The 24048-nt window shown below is 36.4% G+C and overlaps 1 protein-coding gene and 1 long non-coding RNA gene across 3 annotated transcripts in view; one reads left to right on the top strand and one right to left on the bottom strand.

Annotated features, from left to right (window-relative positions):
• Nucleotides 1-24048, top strand: part of SFMBT1 (Scm like with four mbt domains 1) — a 120161-nt gene that overhangs the window by 57792 nt on the left and 38321 nt on the right. Inside the window, 2 exon segments of the mRNA XM_038566172.1 lie at nucleotides 10796-10940; nucleotides 18685-18779. Coding sequence (XP_038422100.1) covers nucleotides 10913-10940; nucleotides 18685-18779 — 123 coding nt within the window. The 5' untranslated portion in view covers nucleotides 10796-10912.
• On the bottom strand, nucleotides 15827-23394 carry LOC102151768. Of its 2 annotated transcripts, none has more exons than XR_005374897.1 (3): nucleotides 23210-23394; nucleotides 18413-18522; nucleotides 15827-16040 (listed from the first exon to the last, which is right to left on the bottom strand). It is a non-coding gene; the product is annotated as an uncharacterized LOC102151768 (long non-coding RNA). The 2 variants fall into 2 exon arrangements; XR_005374896.1 differs by having other exon boundaries at nucleotides 23198-23394.

The raw sequence follows: 24048 nt of genomic DNA on the forward strand, positions 1-24048 counted from the left end.
TGAAGGACATGTAAAGAAGGGTTAGAAAAATTGACCTTAAAGTGCTTTTAATGGGAAGTTTATGGGTTTTGAAATTAGGATTTTAAATAGTAAAACAGCATAAATTACTGAATTATTGTGATGAAATGCCTTCGTGGATGATCAGTAAACCTAGAAAAGAAGGTGAAATGTGAGAACAGAACTGACAAGAAGGTTCCCAATGTGCGAATTCAGGATAGAAGCCATTCCAGCTATTCTAAAGTTTTTATTAGGCTTGAATGAAGTATAGCATATGGAAATAGCTTATAAATTGGGAACACTATTCATATAAAGAATGTAATAATTATACTTTTGTTGATGGAAAAAGTTTTCCTTAAAACTCAAAGAGCAAACCTTTGATAATGAAGAAATTAATCATGGTCAATTTTCTATAGAAACTCCTGCATTTTCTTCTTCAGACCACTACTCCTTCAGACTTTACCCCTCAAGTGGCAGTTTCATCCTTTCTGTTGTTTTGGCCAAAAGCCTGGAGTCAGCCCAGACCCTGCTCTTTTTCTCACATCCCACATCCAGTTTCCCTTCGACCCTTGTCACCCCCTTTTACCACTGGACCTGGCTGCTAGGACGCTTACTGAGATTGTTCTAGGATCTTGTCTATTGGTCTTCCTGCTTCTGCTCTTGCTTACTTAACAGTCTATTCTCAACATAGTTGCTGAGTGATCCTTTGGAAAGATAGGTCAGATTACATCCCTCTTCTCAGAATCCTCCAGAGGCTTCCTCAAAACCAAAATCTTCACAGCAGCCTACACGTTTGTACATAATCTGGTGCCTGGTACCTTTGTGAGTTCATTTCCTAGCATCTTTGCTGATCATTCTGCTTGAACAGCAGTGGCCTTGAAAGTGCCACACAAGCTCCCACTTCAGGATCTTTGCACTTTCTCTCTGGAATGTTATTCCCCTGGTCCCACTTCCTTATTTCCGTTAGATGTCAGCCAATGTCACCTCATCACTGAGGCCTGGGTTACCCTTTTGAAAGTAACTCCATGTCCTCCTTCCTTGCCTCATTTTTGCCCTTTCATTTTTGTTCAGCATACTTTATTATCTAGCTTCCCACACTAAATTGTGAGATTCATGAAAGCAGGTTTTCCTCCCCTCTGTTTACTTAAACAGTATGTAGTATATCGTATGCACTCAGTAGGTATTTATTAACTAATTGCAATTCCGTGGCAGTTCATTAGTATCACTACTGTTGACTCATAGAGCCTTCTTTAAACAAAATCACTGATATTATCTAGTAATGTAAGTTCTAAAAAAATGGTAATATTAATTCTAAATGCTCATATTTAATGGTGGTAAGTACTACATTATAGTTCCCAGCTTCCCTTGTAGTCAGATGGGGTCATGTGACTGAGTTTTAACAGTAAAATGTGGGTGGAAGGCCTGGATCAAGGAAACCTCCATGAATGATCCCCTTGTACTCAATGATTTGGGGAGCCTCTGTTAAAGATGCAGAGCTATGAGGTGGAACGGGCTTGGCCTGATGAATTACTATGTGGAGGAGAGGTGTCTACTCATCAGGAACACCCTTTTGAACTTTCTCAGAGTGAAAAATATCTTTTGGATTCAGCAACTGTAATTTATCAGTTGGAACATAGCATTCCCTTAACTAATACAAACCAATGACAGCTAGATTATCCTTGTTTTGTTGCATATCCTAATGGTACTTGGATTTCTTGTCTCATTTTTGTCCTTGGCTTCTGTACTTGAAAATGGAAAAAATATTATTTTGAAGATTTTATTTATTTAATTTAGAGAGAGGGCGGGGGGTGGAGTGTGGAATGGAGGTGGAGGGAGAAGGACAAGCAGACTGTGATAAGTGCAGAGCCTGAGTCAAGTCTCAATCTCATGACCCTGAGATCATGACCCGAGCCAATACGATATTGAGAGTCAGACGCTTATCAGTTGTGCCTCCCAGATACTACAGAAATGATATTATTTTATTTTATTTTATAAGATTTTATCTATTTATTCATGAGAGGCACAGAGAGAGAGGCAGAGACATAGAGGGAGAAGCAGACTCCCTGTGGGGAGCCCCATGTGGGACTTGATCCCAGGACCCTGAGATCATGACCTGAGCCAGAGGCAGACACTCAATCATGGAGCCACCCACGTGGCCCAGTGATGTCCAGTTATGTTCTTAATACAGATGACCTTATTTTTTTATTACAGCTTGATCAAGATATATTTCATATCCCATAAAACTCACCCATTTAAAGTGTATGGTAGTACAAAGTGTTTTTTTAATTGATGAAGCATAGTTGATATAGAATGTTATACTAGTTTCAGGTGTACAGTACAGCTGAATGGCTTTTATTCAGAGTTGTAGGGCTGTCATGACAATCTAATTTTAGAATGTTTCAGTGCCCCCAAAAGAAACTGCATGCATTAGAAGTCTCCATCCATCCATCCATCCATCCATCCATCCATTCACTCATTCATGAGAGGCCCAGAGAGAGAGAGAGAGAGAGGCAGAGACATAGGGAGAGGGAGAAGCAGGCTCCATGCAGGGAGCCTGAAGCGGGACTCGATCCCTGGTCTCCAGGATCACACCCTGGGCTGAAGGTGGCGCTAAACTGCTAAGCCACCCGGGCTGCCCTCCAGACTCTTTTAAAGGCATCTGCACTGGCCCCTGGTGGTTCAGTCAGTGAAATGTCTGCTTTCGGCTCAGGTCATGATCCCAGGGTCCTGGTATCAAGTCCCGCATCTGTCTCCCTGCTCACGGGAGAGTCTGCTTTTCCCTCTCTCCACCCCTCCTCCTGCTTGTGTGCTCGCTCTCAAATAAATAAATAAAATCTTTAAAAGTAAAAAGGCCTCTGCACATATATATGTGTACCTGTAGAAATATATAGTTTTGTGTGTTTTAGTATACCTACATATACGAAAGTCTTCAGGCATATCTTGGAGACTGCACAGTTGGGTTGGTTCCAGACCACCCCAATAAAGTAAATATTGCAGTAAAGTGAGTTATATGAATTTTTTGGTTTCCTAGTGCATATAAAACTTATGCTTACAGCATATGATAGCCTAGTAAGTGTGCAATAGCATGATGTCTCCAAAAAAACATGTACATACCTTACTTTAAAAATATTGCTAGAAAATGCTAACCATCATCTGAGTTTTCAGCAAGTCATAATCACTTGATTATAGTGATCGTAGGTCACTATAACTAATATCACAAAGTTTGAAATATTGCCAGAATTACCAAAATGTGACACAGAGACACAAAGTAAGTAAGTGTATGTTATTGGAAAAAGTGGTGCTGATAGACTTGTTCCACATAGGATTGCTACAGCCATTCAATCTGTAAAAACTACAGTATCTGCACAGCAAAATAAAGTGAAATGCAATTAAATGATATGTATATGTATAAACTGCTGTATATGTATAAACTGCTGTCTGTTCCCCAAACTGTGGAACATCCCATCCCCGACATAAATTCTGTCCCCATTAAACTATTTTATTCTTTTTAAGCCTCATTTTAGGTGCCCTGATTTACTTATTGATGTTGAGATCTTTATGTCCTCCTTAGTGCAACAGTGTTCAAGCACACATTTAGGCCCTTACATTTGTACACATGGGGGTGTTTCTCTGTGTATGCCCTGGAAATGACAACAGTTTAATCTCTTTCTTTGAAAATGTTATGCTACTTATTTTTTAATTTTCTTTCAGTATTTTTCTGAAATAGATATTGGAAATGGAATTGTGTGGTTGTAAAGAATGTGAGATAAATTTTTTGACGGAATAAAATTTCTAACAGGGTTGTAGGCATTTATACTCTTCAGTTAGTAATGATAGCATCCATTTTTCTCTGCATTTTCCCTTATATTGGATGTTATCAATCTTTTATTTTTGTCAATCTGAATAACTCATTTTAGTTTTTGACATTGAACATATTTTCATATGCTTATTGATCATTCACATTTCTTCTCTAAAATTCCTGTTCATACCTGACTTTTTTTTCTCCATTAGGTTTGGCCTTTTTTCTTTATGATTTATAGCTGCTTTCTGCAATTATGATGTTAATTCTTTGTGTATTATATATACTGGAAATATTTTCTAGCCTGTGGCTTGGTTTTTAAAGTTGTTTATGGTGTCTTTCTGCCAATCAGAAGTTTTAAATGTTCCATTTTATGGCCTCCTTGCTTACGGATGTCTGTGCTGTCACAGGATTTAAAACCATATTCCCTTATGTTTTCTTTTAATTTGTCTGGAGTCTTGTTTTTCGTGTTTTGCTCTTTTAATTCACCTGGAATTTATTTATGTGGCAGTGTGAAGCAAGGATCCAGTGCTTTTCCTCTTAGAATGGATAGCTAGCTCTTTAACACTGTGTGGGTGTTTGTCCTTTCACAACTGATATGGGATGCGATTTTATGACTCACTGTATCCTCATGTGGATGCCTCTCTCAGCCTCATTCTGCTTTATTGGTGTATTTGTCGTTTCTTGCACTAATACTCTACTATCTACATATTTTGGTAGAAGGAACTACCCTCATCACATATCATCTTTTGCAAAAATGTAGCTGGGTTGTACATTTTCTCTTGTAAATGGTATTTTATTTTTATTTTTTTTTAATTTTCTTTTTATTTATTTATGATAGAGAGAGAGAGGCAGAGACACAGGCAGAGGGAGAAGCAGGCTCCACGCACCGGGAGCCCAACGTGGGATTCGATCCTGGGTCTCCAGGATCGCGCCCCGGGCCAAAAGCAGGTGCCAAACCGCTGCGCCACCCAGGGGTCCCATAAATGGTATTTTTAAATTAGTGTTTTATGTCTTATTTTTAAAAAGATTTATTTATTTATTTTGGAGAAAGAGCACTTGGGGGGAGGAGCGGAGGGAGAGGCAGGTTCCTCACTGAGTGTGGAGCCGGACATAAGGCTTATTATTCCCACGACCCTGATATCATGACCTGAGCTGAAACCAAGAGTTGGACGCTTAACTGACTGAGCCACCCAAGTGCTCCTTAAATTAGCATTTTAAAATAAAATACCTTCTTGGGATTTTTATTGGAAAGAAAAACATTTATCTAACACAGTTTTTATTTTTTTTTATTATTTTTTTTAAAAGATTTTATTTATTTATTCATGAGAGACACAGAGAGAGAGGCAGAGACACAGGCAGAGAGAGAAGCAGGCTCCATGCAGGGAGCCCGACGTGGGACTCGATCCAGGGTCTCGAGGATCAGGCCCTGGGCTGAAGGCGGTGCTAAACTGCTGAGCCACCTGGGCTGCCTTCTAACACAGTTTTTAATGGCCATGTAGTATTACAATGTATACTTATGCTATATTTTGCTTAAAAATTTCTCATGTTCAAAACAGCCCTTTTGAAATATTGCCTCATCATTTAACTTCTTAAATTGAGATATGATTGACATAGAACATTGTATTAATCCAAGGTTTTCAGCATAATGATTTAATATATGAATGTATTGCAAAGCAATGACCACAGTAAATTTTGGTAACATTCATCACCACATATGGTTACACAAACTTTTTTCCTTAGGATGAGAACCTTTAAGATAATCCTTATCTTAAAGATACTTTCAAATATACAGTATACAGTATTATTAACTGTAGTCATCGTGCTACACTTTACATCTTCAGGACATATTTATTTTATAATTGCAATTATAAAATAATTCCTTTTGACCACCATCACCCATTTTTCCCACCCCTCACCTCTGGCAACCACCAATCTGTTCTCTAGGAGTTTGAGATTTTTTTTGTTTTGTTTTAATTTTTTTTTTTTTTAATTCCATGTGTGAGATCATATAGCATTTGTCTTTCTCTGTTTGACTTATTTCACTTGGCATACTGCTCTCAAGGTCCATCCATGTTGTTGCAAGTGGCAGGATTTTCTTCTTTTTTAATGGCTGAATAATATTCCATTGTGTATATATCCATCAGTGAACACTTAAGTTGCTTCCATGCCTTAGCTATTGTAAATAATACTGCAGTGAATAGGAGAAGTATAGATATCTTTTTGAGTTCATGATTTTGTTTCCTTTGAGTAAGTACCCAGAAGAGGAATTGCTGGATTGTATGTTATTTCTATTTCTAATTTTCTGAGGCAACCCCACACTGTTTTCCACAGCGGCTACACCAATTTCCATTCCCACTAACAGTGCATGAGGGTTCCCTTTTCCCACACCCTCACCAACGTTTGTTATCTGGTCTTTCTGATAACAACATCCTAAGAGATGTGAGGTGATATCTCATCGTGGTTTTGATTTGCATTTTCCTGATGATTAGTGATGTTGAACACCTTTAAAAAAATTCAGGGTTTTCTTGAATTCTGGGTTTTGTTTAAAAGTTTTATCGGTTTTATAAATTCATTAGTACTGATTTGTTCAAATGAGATAGGTGTGCCTTGTGTTGGGTTTACATAATCATAGAAAAGTTGTGTTAGGGTCAGTTTTAATTAGGTGATGTGAGTGGCTAAGATTGACTTTATTAAACTTAATTTGTTAGTCTTCCTAGTTAGATATGGAGCAGTGTGTTTAAAACAAGAGCAATAAACAACTTAATGAAACAATAGAAGATTTCTGTCCTCAATAATAAGATTACTTTGACATTTGACAGATGGAAGCAAAACATTTAATTTAGGTAGCCTCTCAGATAGGATGTGTACAAGGTCAGGTAGTAATGATTGACTATTGGAGAGAGTGAAAAGCCAACAGGATCTACATCTGTTGGGGAATGAAAAAATACAGTGACTCTACCACTAGCATTTGCTGTCAAGGGCACTTATTTTGGAAATATGCCCCCAATAGAACATCTGATTTGATGAATTGTTTGCATTTACCGTATTTCACAGCATACTTGAAATTATTACTGGATTTCCATCTGTTAAGTTGAGGGATAGGAGTGAAAATTTAAACATTTCAATGGGAACTTTCCTTTTATAACTACCTGTTAAATACTTAACTGCATTTAAAGTATTTTCTTTCAACTACTATAGCTATTGGATACATATCTCTAGAGCCACAGAGTTGCTTTCCTTCTTCCTAAGTGCTTTAAAAGTTATTTCTCTGTGACCTGTTAAATGATTTTGGCTGAGGATCTATCCTACAGAAATCTCTCTTACAATATTGTAACTTTTCCATGTAATAAATGCTCTCAGTGTTTAATCTTAGCCTTGAAAACAAAGTTCATTAACATGAAGCCTGCTAGTAGAGGTTTAGGGTGTGGACTGCATGTGTAAGCTAAAACAAGATGAAGGCTTTTTGCTCTTTTACTTTTAGGTCTTTTAAAAGAGCTGTTAAAAGGGAATTGTTCCATATTTTATACTGCTGTATCTCCAAAAATAGTGAATTTAGTTTCGTTTTATTCTACCTGGGTTTCATTTTCATTTTTGTTTTCTGTGTGTGTGTGTGAAGTTGTGTGTGTGTGTGTATGTGTGTGTGTGTGTTTGACCTCAAGGCTTATTTTGTATGCTTAGCTTTTAGTATGGCTCATACTGGCTTTACTAGGTCTTATTAGAATGCTTTATAAATATTTAGGCACTGTTTATTTCACTAAAATATTCTAAATAAGATGAGCGGGGTTCAGATCAGGTAGTTCATGAGAACATATTTAAATGAATAACTAATGTGTTCTATTCACCACAAGAGGAATTGTAATACTGAAATCAATGATAAAAAAGTAAAAACTGTAATACAAATAGGAAATATATGAAAAATGAATTAAATTTCCATATTCTAAGCTCCTGTATATTTTACTGGGGTTTTTCCCCCTCATTGCATAGAAAGAGAGCAGTAAAGAGATCTGACAGATGTTCCACAACAAAAGGCTTCATCAGTTTATTTCTCATAATCCAATTAAGATGATGAGCTGATTGTTCATTGGTTAAAATTTAGTGATGCTGTAAGATTGAAAAAGTATCACAGCCTTAGCTCTCAGCTTCATAAGACTTATGGTTTTCCCAATTCTCTCTTGTCCTTTGAAGCTTCACTTATTATATATATTTTGTGTGGTGTGTGTGTGTGTGTGTGTGTGTGTGTGTGTGTATAAAACCATTTGGCACTAGGTGGCTCTCTGCACAAAATATGGTGGCATATCCCAAGAGTTTATGAACATAAGCAGTGGATGACATCTTGAAACCTAGTGAACCAACAGATATTTATGTAGCATTGGCTTTGCTACATCAAACCCATGATGAAGTGACAAGATATTCTCTATAGAGATGATATACTTAGTGCTGTAGGAACTTTAATAAGTCAGCATTGTGTATAGAGTTAACATTAACTTAGCATTTACCATGTAGCCAGCTGTATGCTATGTGCTCTTCATGGATTATCTTACCTTCATTAGCAGTCCTCTGAAGTAGGTACAGTACTGTTATTTGCTCTTTTACAAATGATGCCATTGGCCCAAATGAGTTAAGTCATTTGTTAAAAATTACAAATGTAGGGGCACCTGGGCAGCTCAGTTGGTTGGACATTTGGCTTTGGCTCAGGTCTTGATGTCAGAGTCCTGGAATCTAGCCCCACATCAGGCTCTGCACTCAAAGGAGGGGGGTGTCTGCCCCCACCCTTCCCTGCTCTCTCTCTCAAATAAATGAATAAAATCTTTTTTAAAGGTCACAAATGTAGGGCAGCTCGGGTGGCTCGGCAGTTTAGCGCCGCCTCTGCCAGGGCATGATTCTGGAGTGTTGGGATCGAGTCCTGCATCAGGCTCCCTGCATGGAGCCTGCTTCTCCCTCTCCCTCCCTATGTCTGTCTCTGTCTCTGTCTCTGTCTCTCATGAATAAATAAATAAAATCTTAAAAAAAAAAAAGAGTCACAAATGTAATCAAATAAACAGTGGACATGGGATTTTAAAAAGTTAATATAAATTAAATCCTTCATTTGCTTTTTCCACTCAGCAGTATAGACAGCATTCCCATGTGCTTTTATGAATCTACTTAAATTCTTCTAATGATTGCAGAATATTTCCTAAATAGGTATATCATAATGTATGTGGCCATCCTATTCTTATTTGGTAGACATGTAGGTTGTCTCTGGTTTCTTTCCACTAAAGATGATACTACGGCAAGCATCACTGGTTATGAAGCCTTCCACACATGTTTTGTATGAAAGATTCTTAATACCAGAATTACTGCTCAAAGAATTTGTGTCTTTTAAATCTTTATAAGTTAAATTATTTTCCGTTGAATTCTCCAAAAAGGTGGTAAAAATCTGTACTTCTAAGTTCTCCCATTTGTCCACCTTCCTTGCCAACACTGGACTTTTTTAGTTTAAAAATTTTACCAATCTGAAAGGTGAAAAAGTCATATATAATTAAAAATTATTTTCCTTACTCCTAATGAGATTGAACACATTTTTATAAGCTTTAACTCTGATATATATATATATATATATCCGGGATCACGCCCTGGGCTGAAGGCAGCGTTAAACTGCTGAGCCACCCGGGCTGCCCCTTTAACTCTGATTTTTAAATGTGGATCAGTTACATATTTTTGCCCATTTTTCTTTGTTGTTGTTGTTGAATTACAGGAGCTTTATATGGAAACAAATCCATTATATTTGCTAATATTTTCACCTATCTCCTTTGTCTTATTCATTTATTTTTAGTAAAGTATAATTGACAGATAATATTGTTAGTTTCAGGTGTACAACATAATGATCTGATGTTTGTATGCATTGCAAAATGGCCAGCAAAATCAGTCTAGTTAATATCCATTACTATACATAGTTAAAAAAATCTCTTGTGATGAGAACTTTTAAGTTCTTGTGATGAGAACTTTCAAGATATATTCTGACCTTTAAATTTTATTTATGGTGTCTTTTGCCACGTAGGAGTTTAATGCTTGTATGTTGTCTTTGCTGTCACTCCCTTATGGTTTCTCTATTTGGGTCCAGAGTGATCTTTTTTAAAACACAGATTTGATCATTTCCTTTCTATGCTTAAAGAAATCCTCAGTTGCTTCCCATTGAGGGACAGTAAAATACAGTGCTTGAGGACATGGAATACAGACAATTTGCTTGGTTTAAAACCTGCTTCTCTTACTTCCTTGCTGTGGAGCACTGCAAAGGTCAAGTACCTACCTGTTTTGTGCCTCGACAGAATGAGGAGGAACTACAAGTGGGAATGAAGTATTTTTTTTTCCGGGTAATGGAAATATTCTAAAACTGGGTATAGTGGTGGTGACACAACTTTGTAAATTTACTCAAAACTATGGATTTATACACTTTTTAAAGTGGGAAATTTTGGTATGTGAATTATAATAAAGCTGTTTAAAAAATAAATGGTTTTAGAGTTTATTTTGGAGAGGTTTCCTTTATAATTGTAGACTAATGTACTTGATACTTTTTGGTTCTGCATTATATTTTAGATAAATGGAATGAAAAACTAGATAAAGTAATATATTCTTAATCTTATTCATTGGATAAGACAGCATTGAAAGCTACCTTTTCCCTTCAGGAATTCATTTGGAGTTAGAACTTTTATGGGTAGGAGTCATGGCGCTAAATATTACAATCTAAGGTTAAAGAATGGTGATTCATACAATGTTAGTCTTCGTGATTTTTAGCTACCAGGATTTTGATAGTGCTGTGTCTGCATATACACACACACTCACACTTATATTCATAGTCTCCAAAATTAGGAAAAGTATCCATCTTTTCTCTAATCCCCTCTATTCTGCCAATGTGTTTTTGTTTCATGTGCCCTCCCAATTCACTGAAGTGACAGGTCTTATGAATCAGTAAGCACGCTTGGACTTCAGGCTGTTTATGTGTTATTTTTGATTTTCCAGCACTTTCATTTGGACCCCTGGATGCCCATTGAACAGATGCTTGATAATCTTCAGATCATAGCAGAACCATAACGCCTGTCCTTTGTGTGGGGAGAAGACAGCCCATGTTCTGTGGAAATGAACGGGGAGCAGCAGCTTGATGCAGGTATTGGTTTTGCTGAACAGAATTCATTTTTCATAGTGTAGAACTCTTTACTTACCTGTGTTCTGTTATTTGACTTGTCTTTCTACCACTGAATGGGAAGGAAGCTCTTTGAAGATGTGAGTTCTTTCTCTGTTCCTATGAGAACCTTGCACCAGGGGTATCAAAATATTTGTTGAAGAAGCAAATAACTTTTATGAACAGACATCTTAAAAATTTTTTAAATTTTGATAGTTACTTTTGAATTATTTTGAAATAATTATAGATTCATGAGAAGTTGCAAAGATGGTACTGACAGGTCCTGTGTACCCTTCATCCAGTTTCTAGACTAACTGGTTACATCTCATGTAAGTATAGTACGATATGAAAGCCAGGAAATTGACAGATGTATGAAGTGTATGTAGTAGATTCCTGTAACCATCACCTCAGTCAAGATACAGAACTGTTCATTACCAGAAAGAGCTATTCTCTCCTACCCCTTCATCTACCCCACACTTTCCCCCAACCTTCTCTTACCTCAGACAGCTGTTAGTCTATTCTCCATGTCATTTCAAGAATATTACATATATAGAATCACATAGTGTATGACTTTTCAAGATTTGCTTTTTTCACTCAAGATAATGCCCTTGAGAGCTATCCCAATTCTTGAATGCATCAGCAGTTCCCTTTTATTGCTCAGTAGTATTCCATGGGTGTCCTACAGTTTGGTTAACCATTCATCTGTTGTACGTTTTGGTTGCTTCCAGTTTTTAGCTATTACAAATAAAGCTGCTCTTTATTATATACATTTATTATATTTATACATAATATTATGATTATGTATTATATAAATTTATTATATAAATATATATTATATATACATGTATATTATATACATATATTTATTATATACTTATTTTATGTAAAATTTCATTTTTCTGGGGTTAACGCCCAGGAGCACAATTGCTGGATTATATGTTTAATAAAGAAATGGCCAAACTACTTTCCAGAGTACATTCTTACAAGCAGTGGATGAGAGATTCAGTATCTTCACATCTCCTCTGCCTTTTGGTGTTGTCACTCTTTTTCAAGTCATTTTTTTATTTGTATATAGTGTTTTTGAATGTATCTCTTTGTATGGCTGTTTAGTGGTTGCCCTAAAACTATCTATTTAGGTATAACACTACCTATTTATGACTTATCATACTTTACTGGTGTCATCATTTTATTAATTTGAGCCAAGTGTGGAAATTTTACCTACTTTTATATCTCTTTACCTTTATAATTGGCTTAAATATTTCCTCTACAGATTTTGAGAACCACATTAGACACTGTTAATATTTTGCCTCAATTGTCAAACATAATTTAAAGTTAGGAGGAGAAGGAAAATGTATTCTTTCAATATTTTTACTCTTGATATTGTCCCTTTCCTGATTTTCTAAGATTCCTTCTTCTATCATTCCATTTCTGTTTTATAGAATTTTTTCAGCCTTTTTTTTTGGGGGGGGGGTTGATCTGCTGGTGATAAAGTATTTTACTTTCCTATGATAGTGCCTTAATTTCCCTATTCATTATTGAAGTATATTTTTGCTGGAAATGGAATTCTGGGTAGAAAATTCTTTTCTTTCATCTCTTGAAAAATACTGTGCCTTCTGGGCTCCATGGCTTCCAATGAGAAGTCTGCTGTCATTGGAATCACACATATTCACCTTAAGAGAGGTATTGTTTCTCTTGCTGCTTTCAAGTTTTTTTTCTTTGTCTTCAGTTTTCAGAAGTTTGACTCTTGGTGTAACTATGCACATATTTCCTTGGGTTTATCTTGTTTGGAGTTTTCTTAGTTTCTTGAATCTTACATCTTTTGTCAAAATTGGAAAATTTTCAGCCATTATTTCTTCAAATACTTTTTCAGCCCTGTTCTCTTTCTCTTTTTCTGGGACTCTGCTGACACTAGTGTTAGATCTTTTATTGCTGTTCCATAGCTCCTTGAAGCTTTTTAAATTTTTTTCAATGTTTTCTTTTTTTTTTTAAATAATAAATTTATTTTTTATTGGTGTTCAATTTGCCAACATACAGAATAACACCCAGTGCTCATCCCGTCAAGTGCCCCCTTCAGTGCTCGTCACCGATTCACCCCCACCCCCTGCCCTCCTCCCCTTCCACCACCCCTAGTTCGTTTCCCAGAGTTAGGAGTCTTTATGTTCTGTATCCCTTTCTGATATTTCCTACCTGTTTTCTTTTTTTTTTTCAATGTTTTCTTTCTGTTGTTTAGATTGGGTGTTTTCTTTTGCTCTGTCTTTAATTTTAGTTGTTCTTTCCTGTCTTTCTTATTCTGCCAAGGAGCTTACCATGGAGTTTTCTTAAGGTTACCATATTTTCAATTACAAAATTTCTATTTTGAGCAAAGAGGGATGAGGAATGGGAATAGCCCCAACTTAAGCCACAACCCTGCTCTTCTAACCAAGTCCAGTGGCTTGTCTTGAACAATTAACTTTTCAGTTTGTTGTGTGCCTTCAGGTAATTTGACAACTTTGAAATGCTTGATTTTCATCGTTTTTAGCCAGTGTTTTGCTATTTTTCTGGGAAAGTGGGTTCACTGAGGTATTCACTCTGCCATTTAAGAAGTTGATTTGTTTTGTTTTTAAAGATTTTATTTATTTATTTATTTATTTATTTATTTATTTATTTATGAGAGAGGCAGAGACACAGGCAGAGGGAGAAGCAGGCTTCATGCAGAGAACCTGATGCGGGACTTGATCCTGGGACTCCAGGATCACGTCCTGGGCCGAAGGCAGGTGCTAAACCACTGAGCCACCCAAGGATCCCCGATTTGTTTTGTTTTAAATATTATTGTTAATTCGTAGATTTAAAGTGCATGCATGCACGTGCACAAACACACGTACAATACACACACACACACACACACACTTGATGAGTTTGGTTCCATCACTGTTTTCATTCATTTGATGATCAAACTGCCCCATTCTAGAGCAACGAGAGTTCTCTCAGATTGGTTCCCTGTTCTTTTGGTGTGATGTCATGTATCTTTGATAGTTCTAGTCCTTGCTTTCTAGTGTAGTAAGATTCCTAGGTACTTCTTGCATATTTTCTGTCCCAAACTTACAATATACCATTTCTCTGGGAAACTGTGTATTTTTTCCTTTTTAACAGTGGATGTAATATTTCAAGATCTCAGTCTGGGTGCTGGGATGCTCATTGATACTAGGTTGTCATTTCTTAAAGGCCTTATCCATAGACATAGCTAGAAACTATCTTCAAGATCTTCAAGATCTTCAGTCTTCAAGAGAAAAGAAAATTAGATGGCTTCATTTTATATTTATAATTTTAATTTAAAATTACAAGGCTTTTACTTCTTTGGTTTATACTTGTATCTCTTTCCTTTTGGAACTGTGTTGTTTCATAATGTTAATATCATCCCTTTCTTTTTTTTTACCCTATAATATTTCTGTAATTTTTTTCAACATTACTAACATTCCAAGTATTAATAAGATAACAGTGTGAGGTTTAAAATTTCTTTATGGTTTTTGCCTTTAAGTATATTCCACTGGGATTTGTAGATATTATATTTTTAATATGACATGAAGTACTTGTTTTCCTTGTGGTTATGTCACCAACAGGCAAGTTTGTTTCAGTTCATTTTTAGTTGGAATTTTTTTCTTTTGATTTAAAGTTGTTTAAAGTATCTATATAGTCAAAAAGTCAAAATTATGTAACAACATTCCCATTTTTCAACTGATACTGTTCATCCTTTTTATTCTTCTCCATATACACAATTTGTTTCTATTATTTTATTCTTCTGTTTTTCATTTAAAAATTATAAACAAGTATGTGTGTGAGTGTATACACTTATATTCATATTCATATCTCTTATATACTGGAGATTATCCCACACCAATATGTAGTAATCCTTCTCTCCTTTTTATAGCTGTATAAATGTATATACCATATTTTATTCAGCCAGTTCCTTATGATGGACATTTGGATTGTTTCCAATTTTGGTATTACAAATAGTGCTACAATGAATAGCTTTGTACATGTGTCTTTTTGTATTTTTGCCAACATATCTTTGGGATAGATTCCTATAAGTGGGATTGCTGGATCAAAAGGTAAATACATATGTATTTTGCTAGATATTGCCAAGTTCTCTTTCCCTAGGGTTGTGTCATTATGTTTTACCTGCTTAACTACAGCCTTACCATAGAGTATGTTGCAAACTTTGAAATTTTTTTCTAATCTGATACTTCAGTGTATTTTCATTTCATTTTCTTTTAAAATGAGTAAATTTGCATCTTTCCATATATTTATTTATTTATTTATTTATTTTTTTTTTTTAAATTTATTTATTTTATTTATAATAGTCACACACAGAGAGAGAGAGAGAGGCAGAGACACAGGCAGAGGGAGAAGCAGGCCCCATGCACCGGGAGCCCGACGTGGGATTCGATCCCGGGTCTCCAGGATCGCGCCCTGGGCCAAAGGCAGGCGCTAAACCGCTGCGCCACCCAGGGATCCCTATTTATTTATTTATTTATTTTTCTTTCCATATATTTAAGGACCATTTGCATTTCTTTTTGATAAATTCTTTTTTCAGGTACTTTGCTCATTTTTCTAACAGATTATTTGCTGCTTCTTGGTTTTTTAATAGTTTTTTTTTTTAAGATTTTATTTATTTATTCATAGAGACAGAGAGAGAGAGAGGCAGAGACACAGGTAGAGGGAGAAGCAGGCTCCATGCAGGGAGCCAGATGTGGGACTTGATCCCGGGACTCCAGGATCACACCTCGGGCTGCAGGCGGCGCTAAACCGCTGTGCCACCGGGGCTGCCCCTTTAGTACTAAGTTTTTAATTTATGAGAGATTTTAGTTCTTTAATTCATTCTTTTTAATGGTGGTGGTATTTATTTTTTAATTGTAAATTAGCATGCTGTTTGAGGGAGAAGATTCCTAGCTAAGGACCATGAATGTTCATTCCTAGCTAAGGCCCACGAATGTTCAGCCTTATCATGTGCTAGTAACGGAAATTGCCCCATACCTCCAGGATGCTCCCAATGTAGTCTCTGAGGGCTTGTTACATTTCTGGTGAAAAATTTCAAATGCATGAAAACAACTGGAAAACAATATAATAAACACATGTATAAAATTGAATAGAAAACAATATAACAAATACTTGTGTGTGGTACCTACGTGAAGAATTGATTTTAATCTGGTCTAGTATTTGTTTCTATTTTTTTATTCCTGTAAAATATCCTTAACACAAAGTTTACCATTTTAACCTTTTTTTAGTTGTACAGTTCAGTAGCATAAAGTACATTCACGTTGTACAACCATCACCACAGTGATCTCCAGCACTTTTTCATCTTCCCAAACTGAAACTTTGTAGCTATTACACAATAATAACTCCCCATCTCCCTTTCTCCCCAGTCCTGGGGAGCCACCATTCTCTTTTCCATCTTGGTGGATTTGATAGCTCTAGCTCTTGCATATATATGTAATCATACAGTATCTGTCCTTTTGCAAATGGCTCACTTCACTTAGCATCATGTCCTTTGGTTTATCCATGTTGTCATATGGTCCAGATTTCCTTCCTTTTTAAGGCTGAGTAATATTCCATTGTATGTATACACCACCTTTTATTTATCCATTTATCTTTTTATGGGCACTTGGGTTACTTCCACCTTTTGGCTATTGTGACTGTTACTGCTACAAACATTTGTGTACAAGTATCTGAGTCCTTGCTTTCAATTCTTTGGGGTATATACCCGGAAGTGAAATTGCTGGATCATAGGGTAATTGTATTTTTAATTGTCTGAGAAACTACCATATAGTTTTCCACCATATAGTTTACCATATAGTGGCTACACCATTTTACATTCCTAGACCAGCAGTGCACATCCGTGTCACACTTACATTCTGCTTTTCTGGATAATGGTCATTCTAGTGGGTGTGAGGTGTGTCTTACTGTGATCTTGATTTGCATGTCCCTTATGATTTTGAACATCTTTTCATGTGTTGTTACCTCCCCCCCCCCTTTTTTTGAAAGAAATAAAACCTAATAGAGTTTAAGCCTCTTTTGTACTTCTCTCCTTTTTTTTTTGTATTTCTCTTCTAATCCTGTTTTCTCCTCTCATCTTCAAAGGTAGCACTGTTGAAGTTGATGTATATTGTTTCCACCATTGTTTTTATACTCTTATTAATATGCATGCATTTATAAACATGATAGTGCAAAGTTTGCTTTGAAATCTAAACTGTATCGTCTTATGCCCTTCATTCTGCACCTGCTGTTTTTATTCAATGTGGGTTGGTTGTTTTTTGAGATTTATCTATGTCAATACTCATTCATTCATTTCAACTGCTATATACTACTACTTTATTGTAGAATTGCTGTAATTTATCTCTTTTCCTATGGATTGCTTTTGTCTGGTGCTATTACAATCAGTGCTGTGGCGAGCATCCTCCTTGTGTTGTGTGAAGCATAGGCTCCTCTAAGGTGTACTCATTCAGCAACTGTTTATCGTGAACTTGCTACTGCCAGGCATTGTTTTGAACAGTGGGGATACATCAGTAAAAAAAAAAACAAAACAACAACAACAAAAAAAACAACAAAAAACCTACTCTTAAGAGAGTTTATGTAAATTGGGATTATTGGATTCTGGAATATTTGAGTCTTTGCCCACTCAACAAAAATTTATTGAGTCTTCTGTGACAGTTATAGTAGTTACCAAAACAAAGTCCTGCCTTGATAGAGTTTACTTTCTAATGGGGAGGATAAAATGATGTATGGCATACTGTCAAGTAGGACTGAATGTCTTTAAGATAATGAAAGCGGAGTCTGGGGTTTCTGCTTTAGATAAGTACTGATTGAAGGCTTTTCTGGAGAGAAGACGTTTGAGAAGCTTGAATGAAATGAAGCTGGGAATGACACTAGGGAATGAGTCTTTGAGCTAAGAAAATAAATGCAGAGGAGGCTTTGAGGAAAGAACTTGATTAGAGAAGAATAGTAAGAATCCCAGGGTCACTTGAGTGCAGGGAACAAAGAAGGGGCTGGTTGGAGATGAGGTGGCAGGGAAGGTAGCCAGAGGTCAGACCATGTTGGGCCTTTGCAATTCCAAAGAGTTTAGATTTTATTATAATTGGGATTAAAAGGTGAAAGATATAGTAGTTAGGTCTTGGATTAGAGAGAGAGAGTAATAGAAATGGTAGAAAGTGGTTAGATTTGAGATATATTTTAAAGGTATAGTACCTACAGAATTTTCTAGTGGTTTTGATGCAAGATGTGAAAGAAAAGTTAGAAAACAAGGATAACCCCACATTTTTGGATTGAGCCAAAATATAGGCTGGTGATGTCTTTTACTTACTTGGAGAGTACTAAGAAAGAGTCAGGTTGAAAATTTAAGTTTGAAATGCCTATTAAGTATCTTAAATAGTTAGTAGTAGATACCAAATTGTAGTCCAAAGTGATTATAATAGTTACACTCTCACCAGCTTTATAGAATCCCATTTGGGTGAATTCCTGATGGATTCCAGCAGGAGACAGCATGTCACACTTCTGTGTTGTTGGGATTCATTGATACTCAATATAGTAAAGGATCCTGCCATTTAAAAAGAACACATGATTATTTTGTATGTAAAATCAATTAACTTGTGAAGTAAATTGTATAAGTTAGGGCTACTAAGTTTATGTTTTTATACCTTAATTTTTTTTTTTTTAATTGGGGCTCATCTGTTTCCTTTTGTTTTGATATTAATTCTAGATGCTGGATCTGGTGTGGAAGAAGTGGAATTAAGCTGGGAAGATTATCTAGAAGAGACAGGATCCACTGCAGTTCCCTATGGATCTTTTAAACATGTAAGCCAGTAACTATTTGTTTTACTAACTATATCCTATTCCTTTGACTCACTGTACCATCAGAGAATTTAGAGTTATTTTAAGTTGGGGCACTTGAAAGGATTTGAGTGCTTCTTCCTTTTCCTTCCTGTTGCCACCCTCATTAAGAAAACTGGATGTATTTTATTTCTTTTAATATTATTTTTAAGTAATCTCTACACTCAACTTGGGGCCTGAATTTACAGTCCTGAGATCAAGAGTTGCATGCCCTACTGACTGAGCCAGCCAGACGCCCCTAGACATATTTTAAAATCCTTTTTGGTTTTGTGTATTTTCTGCCACTTAATGCAGGACTTGTCTTTTTGAGAAGTCATGAATATTCCTTATTTTTGTCAAGAAAAACCCTCATTAATTGAAGAAAGTGGTTTATTTTCTTGCACTTTGTTTTATGACCATTGGTTTGCACATTGAAAGGAATTTCAGTAACATGTTGAGCAGAAACACAAGCAATATCATACAGTGGATCATATTAGTGGCCAGTGCAGCATAGTTTTATGCTCTAATAGCCCAGTTTAATTCTTCAGCCTTTGACAACTTATTTGCCCTGTGTAATGCTGGTAGAACATAAGAAAATACTCCAATTCAGACCTAGTTTTTTAACCTGTTCACTTACACTCCCTCTTAAGACACAGAGTTATTGATTCTATTGATTTCATGTTTGTCTTAGTCTTTTCAGGCTGCCATAATGAAATACCATAGACTGGGTGACTTAAACAACAGAAATTTGTTTTCTCAAGTTTTGGAGACTAGAAGTCTGAGATCAGGTTGCCATTATGGTTAGGTTCTGGTGAGGGCTCTCTTCCTGGTTTGCCTCCTCATTGTGTCCTCACATGGTAGAGAGTGAGAGAACATGCTCTCTGGTGTCTCTTCTTATAAGCACACTAATCTTACTGGATCAGGGCTCCACTCTTAGGGGCTCATTGATCCTTTACTACCTCCATAAAGATGCTATCTTCAAATACAATCACATTGGGAGTTAGGATTTGAAATAGCAATTTTGGGGAGAGACATTTCAGTCCCAAAGCAGTGTTCAACAGGGCATAGTTCCTTTGTTCTAGGATTTGGGAAGGCACAAATGCTCACTTAGAATTGTTTGATTTTGTGAAGTTGAACCATATTCTTTTTTTTTTTTTTTTTTTTTTAATGATTTATTGATTCATGAGAGATACAGCGAGAGAGAGACAGAGACACAGGCAGAGGGAGAAGCAGGCTCCATGCACGGAGCCTGATGTGGGACTCCATCCTGGGTCTCCAGGATCAGGCCCTGGGCTAAAGGTGGTGCTAAACTGCTGAGCCACCCGGGCTGCCCTGAACCATATTCTTATAGGTGTTTTTATAAGCTGAAGAGTTATGCTATTTTCAGTTTGTTTTATAAAAACTCAGTCATAATAGTTGTCCTTTCTAATTTTTAGTTCACTTATGTCTTTGTTAAATTGAAGTGGTGAGAATTATGTATTTTAAGTAAGAATTTCATTTTATATTGTATTGACTAACCTTTTATAATCGTTTTCAGTATTTTTTAACATAGTCTCTTTGTGATCATGTAATATCTTTGAATTCTTTTTTTAATGTTATTACTAATATAATATGTATTTATACAAGCTTGTTTTTTTATACCAAAATGAAAATAGAGGACGAATTTTCTGACTAAAACTCTAGATCTAAAAAGACATCATTTTAAAGAGATAGATTCCACCTCTTTGAATGACAAAGCAACAAGGAGAATGAAAAGTAGATGTATACTCTCTCATCATCAAAGGTAGAAAATATTTGTAAGCTTGAATCAGTATATGGTGAAGGGCTGCCAAATACAGTGAAAATCAGGCACTACTATAGGAAGATGCTGAGAAGGGGTGTTGGTGGATAGCTGATCACGGGCAATATTGGTAGTACTCAGATCTCCAGGAAAATGAAGGTGGATGTGCAGACTACTGGCAAGAGTTGTATAGGACCCAATTTGGAATAAAGGAGGGAGGGAAGAGAGGGCTAAAGAAGAAATAAGAGGTAAAACCACATTTGCAAAGAGGACAGGTCTAAGATAGTAAAACAATTTTCCTTATGGTATGTGTCTTATGGAGAAAATAGCACCAGCTTTGGAAAAGGCACTATGCTTTACCTGGGTCTTCTAGAACAAAAGCTTTAAGCTGCTAGGGGAAGGGATGCAAACCCTGTTAACCCCAGGGTGCAGGTCAAGATCCACTGCAGACTGGAGATAGAACAGAAGAAATAAAAGCCTTCTGTCCCTGAGAGAAGGGTAGAAATATGTATTGAAGCATTGGAGGTCCTCTACAGTTGGGTGAGGGGTAAGATCACTGAGAAGTTCCCACTCCTAAGACTCAGGACACAGAACTTGACTGAGACTGAGGCTGAATCTCAGAGAATGTCCTTTTCTGCTTATCCTCAACCACCAAGTTAGGAAATGCTGGGTAACAGAGGTCTATTTGTAGGAGAGAGGCAAGAGTGTGGAGAGAGTGGTCTCTGAGATGCAGTCACAAAGAGAAGACCTCAGTCTTCTGTGGGCAGTAAATATTGAGGAAAAAAGCACTTTGGCAAATGAGTCTTAAATAGAAAATTATCTTTTTTTTTTTTTTTAAGAAAATTATCTTAAATAGAAAATGCTACTATATATTTTGGAGCCTCTGGTATACTGTGAATAAACAACAACAAAACCCAAATCCAGTTCCACTCCTAACTACATTGACTTGACTTTCTCCCTCAAACTTAAGGCCAAAAAAGAAATATGCCCATTTCCAGGCATAAATCCTATTTGCCTCAATCTGTTTTTTTTTTTTTTTTCTCAATCTGTTTTTTAAAAGATTTTATTTATTTATTTGAGAGAGAGAGAGAGTGCGCAAGGAGGGGGAGCCGTAGGCAGAGGGAGAGGAAGAAGCGGGTTCCCCCGCTAAACAGAGAGCTTGACATGGGGCTCTATCCCAGGACCATGACCTGAGCCGAAGGCAGATGCCTATTAACCAACTGAGCCACCCAGTGCCCCTCTTTGCCTCAGTCTTGATTATTCTATACAGGATATCTGGCTTTTAACCAAAAATTATGAGACACATGAAGAAGCAACAGAAAAACAGCAAACTGTCAAGAGACAAAGCACTTAACAGAACCAGACTCATAAGGCCCAGGTATTGAAACTATTAGACTGACAATTTTAAATAACTATGAGTAGTAGGTTAAAGGCTCTAGTAGAATAGGTGGACAACATGTGTGAATAGAAAAGGAATTTCAGTAGTGACAATCACTATTAGAAAAAACCAAGTGGAGGGACACCTGAGTGATTCAGTGGTTGAGCATCTGCCTTAGGCTCAGGGCGTGATCCCGGACCCTGGGATTGAGTCCTGCATTAGGCTCCCCACAAGGAGCCTGCTTCTCTCTTTGCCTATGTCTTTTCCTCTTTCTCTGTGTCTCTCATGAATAAATAAATAAAATATTTAAAAATAAATAAATAAAAAAGTCTAATGCTTGTGTGATTGGAATCTCAGGAGAAAAGAGAAAGTGAGTAAGATATATTTAAAAAGCATAATTCATCACAGTAGCAGAATAAAGGAAAAAATCACATTATCAACTCCATATATAGAGAAAAATATTTGGTAAAATTCCATACCCACTCGTGATATAAAAACTCTCAGTAAACTATAGATGGGAATTTCTTTAATTTGCTAAAGGATAGACTTTTTTACAAAAAGTCTACAGCAAACTTTATTAATAGTAGTATGATGCATACTTTCTTTTAAATATGTAACAAGATAAAAATGTTGCTTAACATGACTTCTATTTGATATTAGAGGTTCTGGCCAATATAATAAGCTAAGAAAAACAATTAAAATGTATAAGACTAAGAAGAAAAGAAAAAATGTCATTTATAGAGGAGTAAAATAATTTACAGATACAAAGTTAATGACTAACTTTAGCAAAATTATTAATTACAAGGTAGCATAAAAAATCTATTATATTTACCCAGGGGCACCTGGGTGGCTCAGTCGGTTGAGCCAACTCTTGATTTCAGCTCAGATCATGATCTCAGGATTTGTGAGTTGTGAGATTGAGCCCCACGTTGGGCTCCATGCAGGTGTGGAGCCTGCTTAAGATCCTCTCCCTCTCCCTCTCCTTCTGCCTCTCTCTTGCCCCCTCTCTAATACATATATCCATCTCTCCTTTGTTATTTATTTTTTACAATATAGACTCATGGATATTGTTTAAATCTATGGGTTATAATCCATTAGTCTTACTATTTATTTTATTGCTCAAATTGTCCCTAATGTGACCATTGGGGGATCTTTCTAGTCATCTCCCGTTCCCTTCCAATCGCCCCCATGATTTTTGGAGCATTTTCTTACTTCCTAACATCATAAGATATTCCATGCACTTACTGTTTTCCCTACCCTAGAATTGGGATCACTTATTTCTCCATGGAGCCCATGTTCTTTTTTCGTTGGAGGATGGCATTTATAAATCAAGATTTCTACACTAAGTTTGCTTATTGCTGATAAGTATCATTACTTATAGTCCCTGTCAATTCACAGAGCTAGGAAATGTATTAACACACATGTACGTCCACATTTCTACTATTTTTCTATCAGTCATTGTGACCTCATTCTGACACCACTGATTCCAGTTCAGCACCGCAAGGTTCATTCTGGTCTTCTCTGCCACAGTGAGAAACATGGTTCTCATTTCCCACTATGTGTGTGTGTGTGTGTGTGTGTGTGTGTGTGTGTGTGTATTTAATCTTAGCATTCACTGAAGTAGTTCCAGAATTGCTCACCTTTGGCTTTGTGGTCATACAATGTATCCTCTGAGTTAGGACCGTTTGAGAGAGAAACAAGGCATTATTTTTATTCAAGGATAGTAAACATAGACTGTTTCAGGGAAACTGGGAGGTGTGGCCCCCTACATATAGTACATACTATACTAATTCATTATCATCATAGCTTCTTTTGTCCTTACCCTTTTCTAGCTTTATGAATTTTTTTTGAAGGGTGTAGAAATTGCTCTTGAAAACATAATGTGTTGAAGGCTATTAAAATGGTGAACATTTAGTGATTTATGTGCTTAATAGAAAACATTTTCTATAATCATAGTAGGCTGCTTTGGTGAAAATACTGAGTTCTATTAAAATTCCTTTGGCTGTTCCCTGTTTTGTTTGGATCACTGCTGTGAGTTAGAATTGGACTTTCTCAGGTTTCCCTTGAGAAAGTTTTATTTCATTTAGTGCCTCAGC

The sequence above is a fragment of the Canis lupus genome, chromosome 20 (genome assembly GCF_011100685.1).
Source record: "Canis lupus familiaris isolate Mischka breed German Shepherd chromosome 20, alternate assembly UU_Cfam_GSD_1.0, whole genome shotgun sequence".
In the NCBI taxonomy this organism is placed as follows: Eukaryota; Metazoa; Chordata; class Mammalia; order Carnivora; family Canidae; genus Canis; species Canis lupus.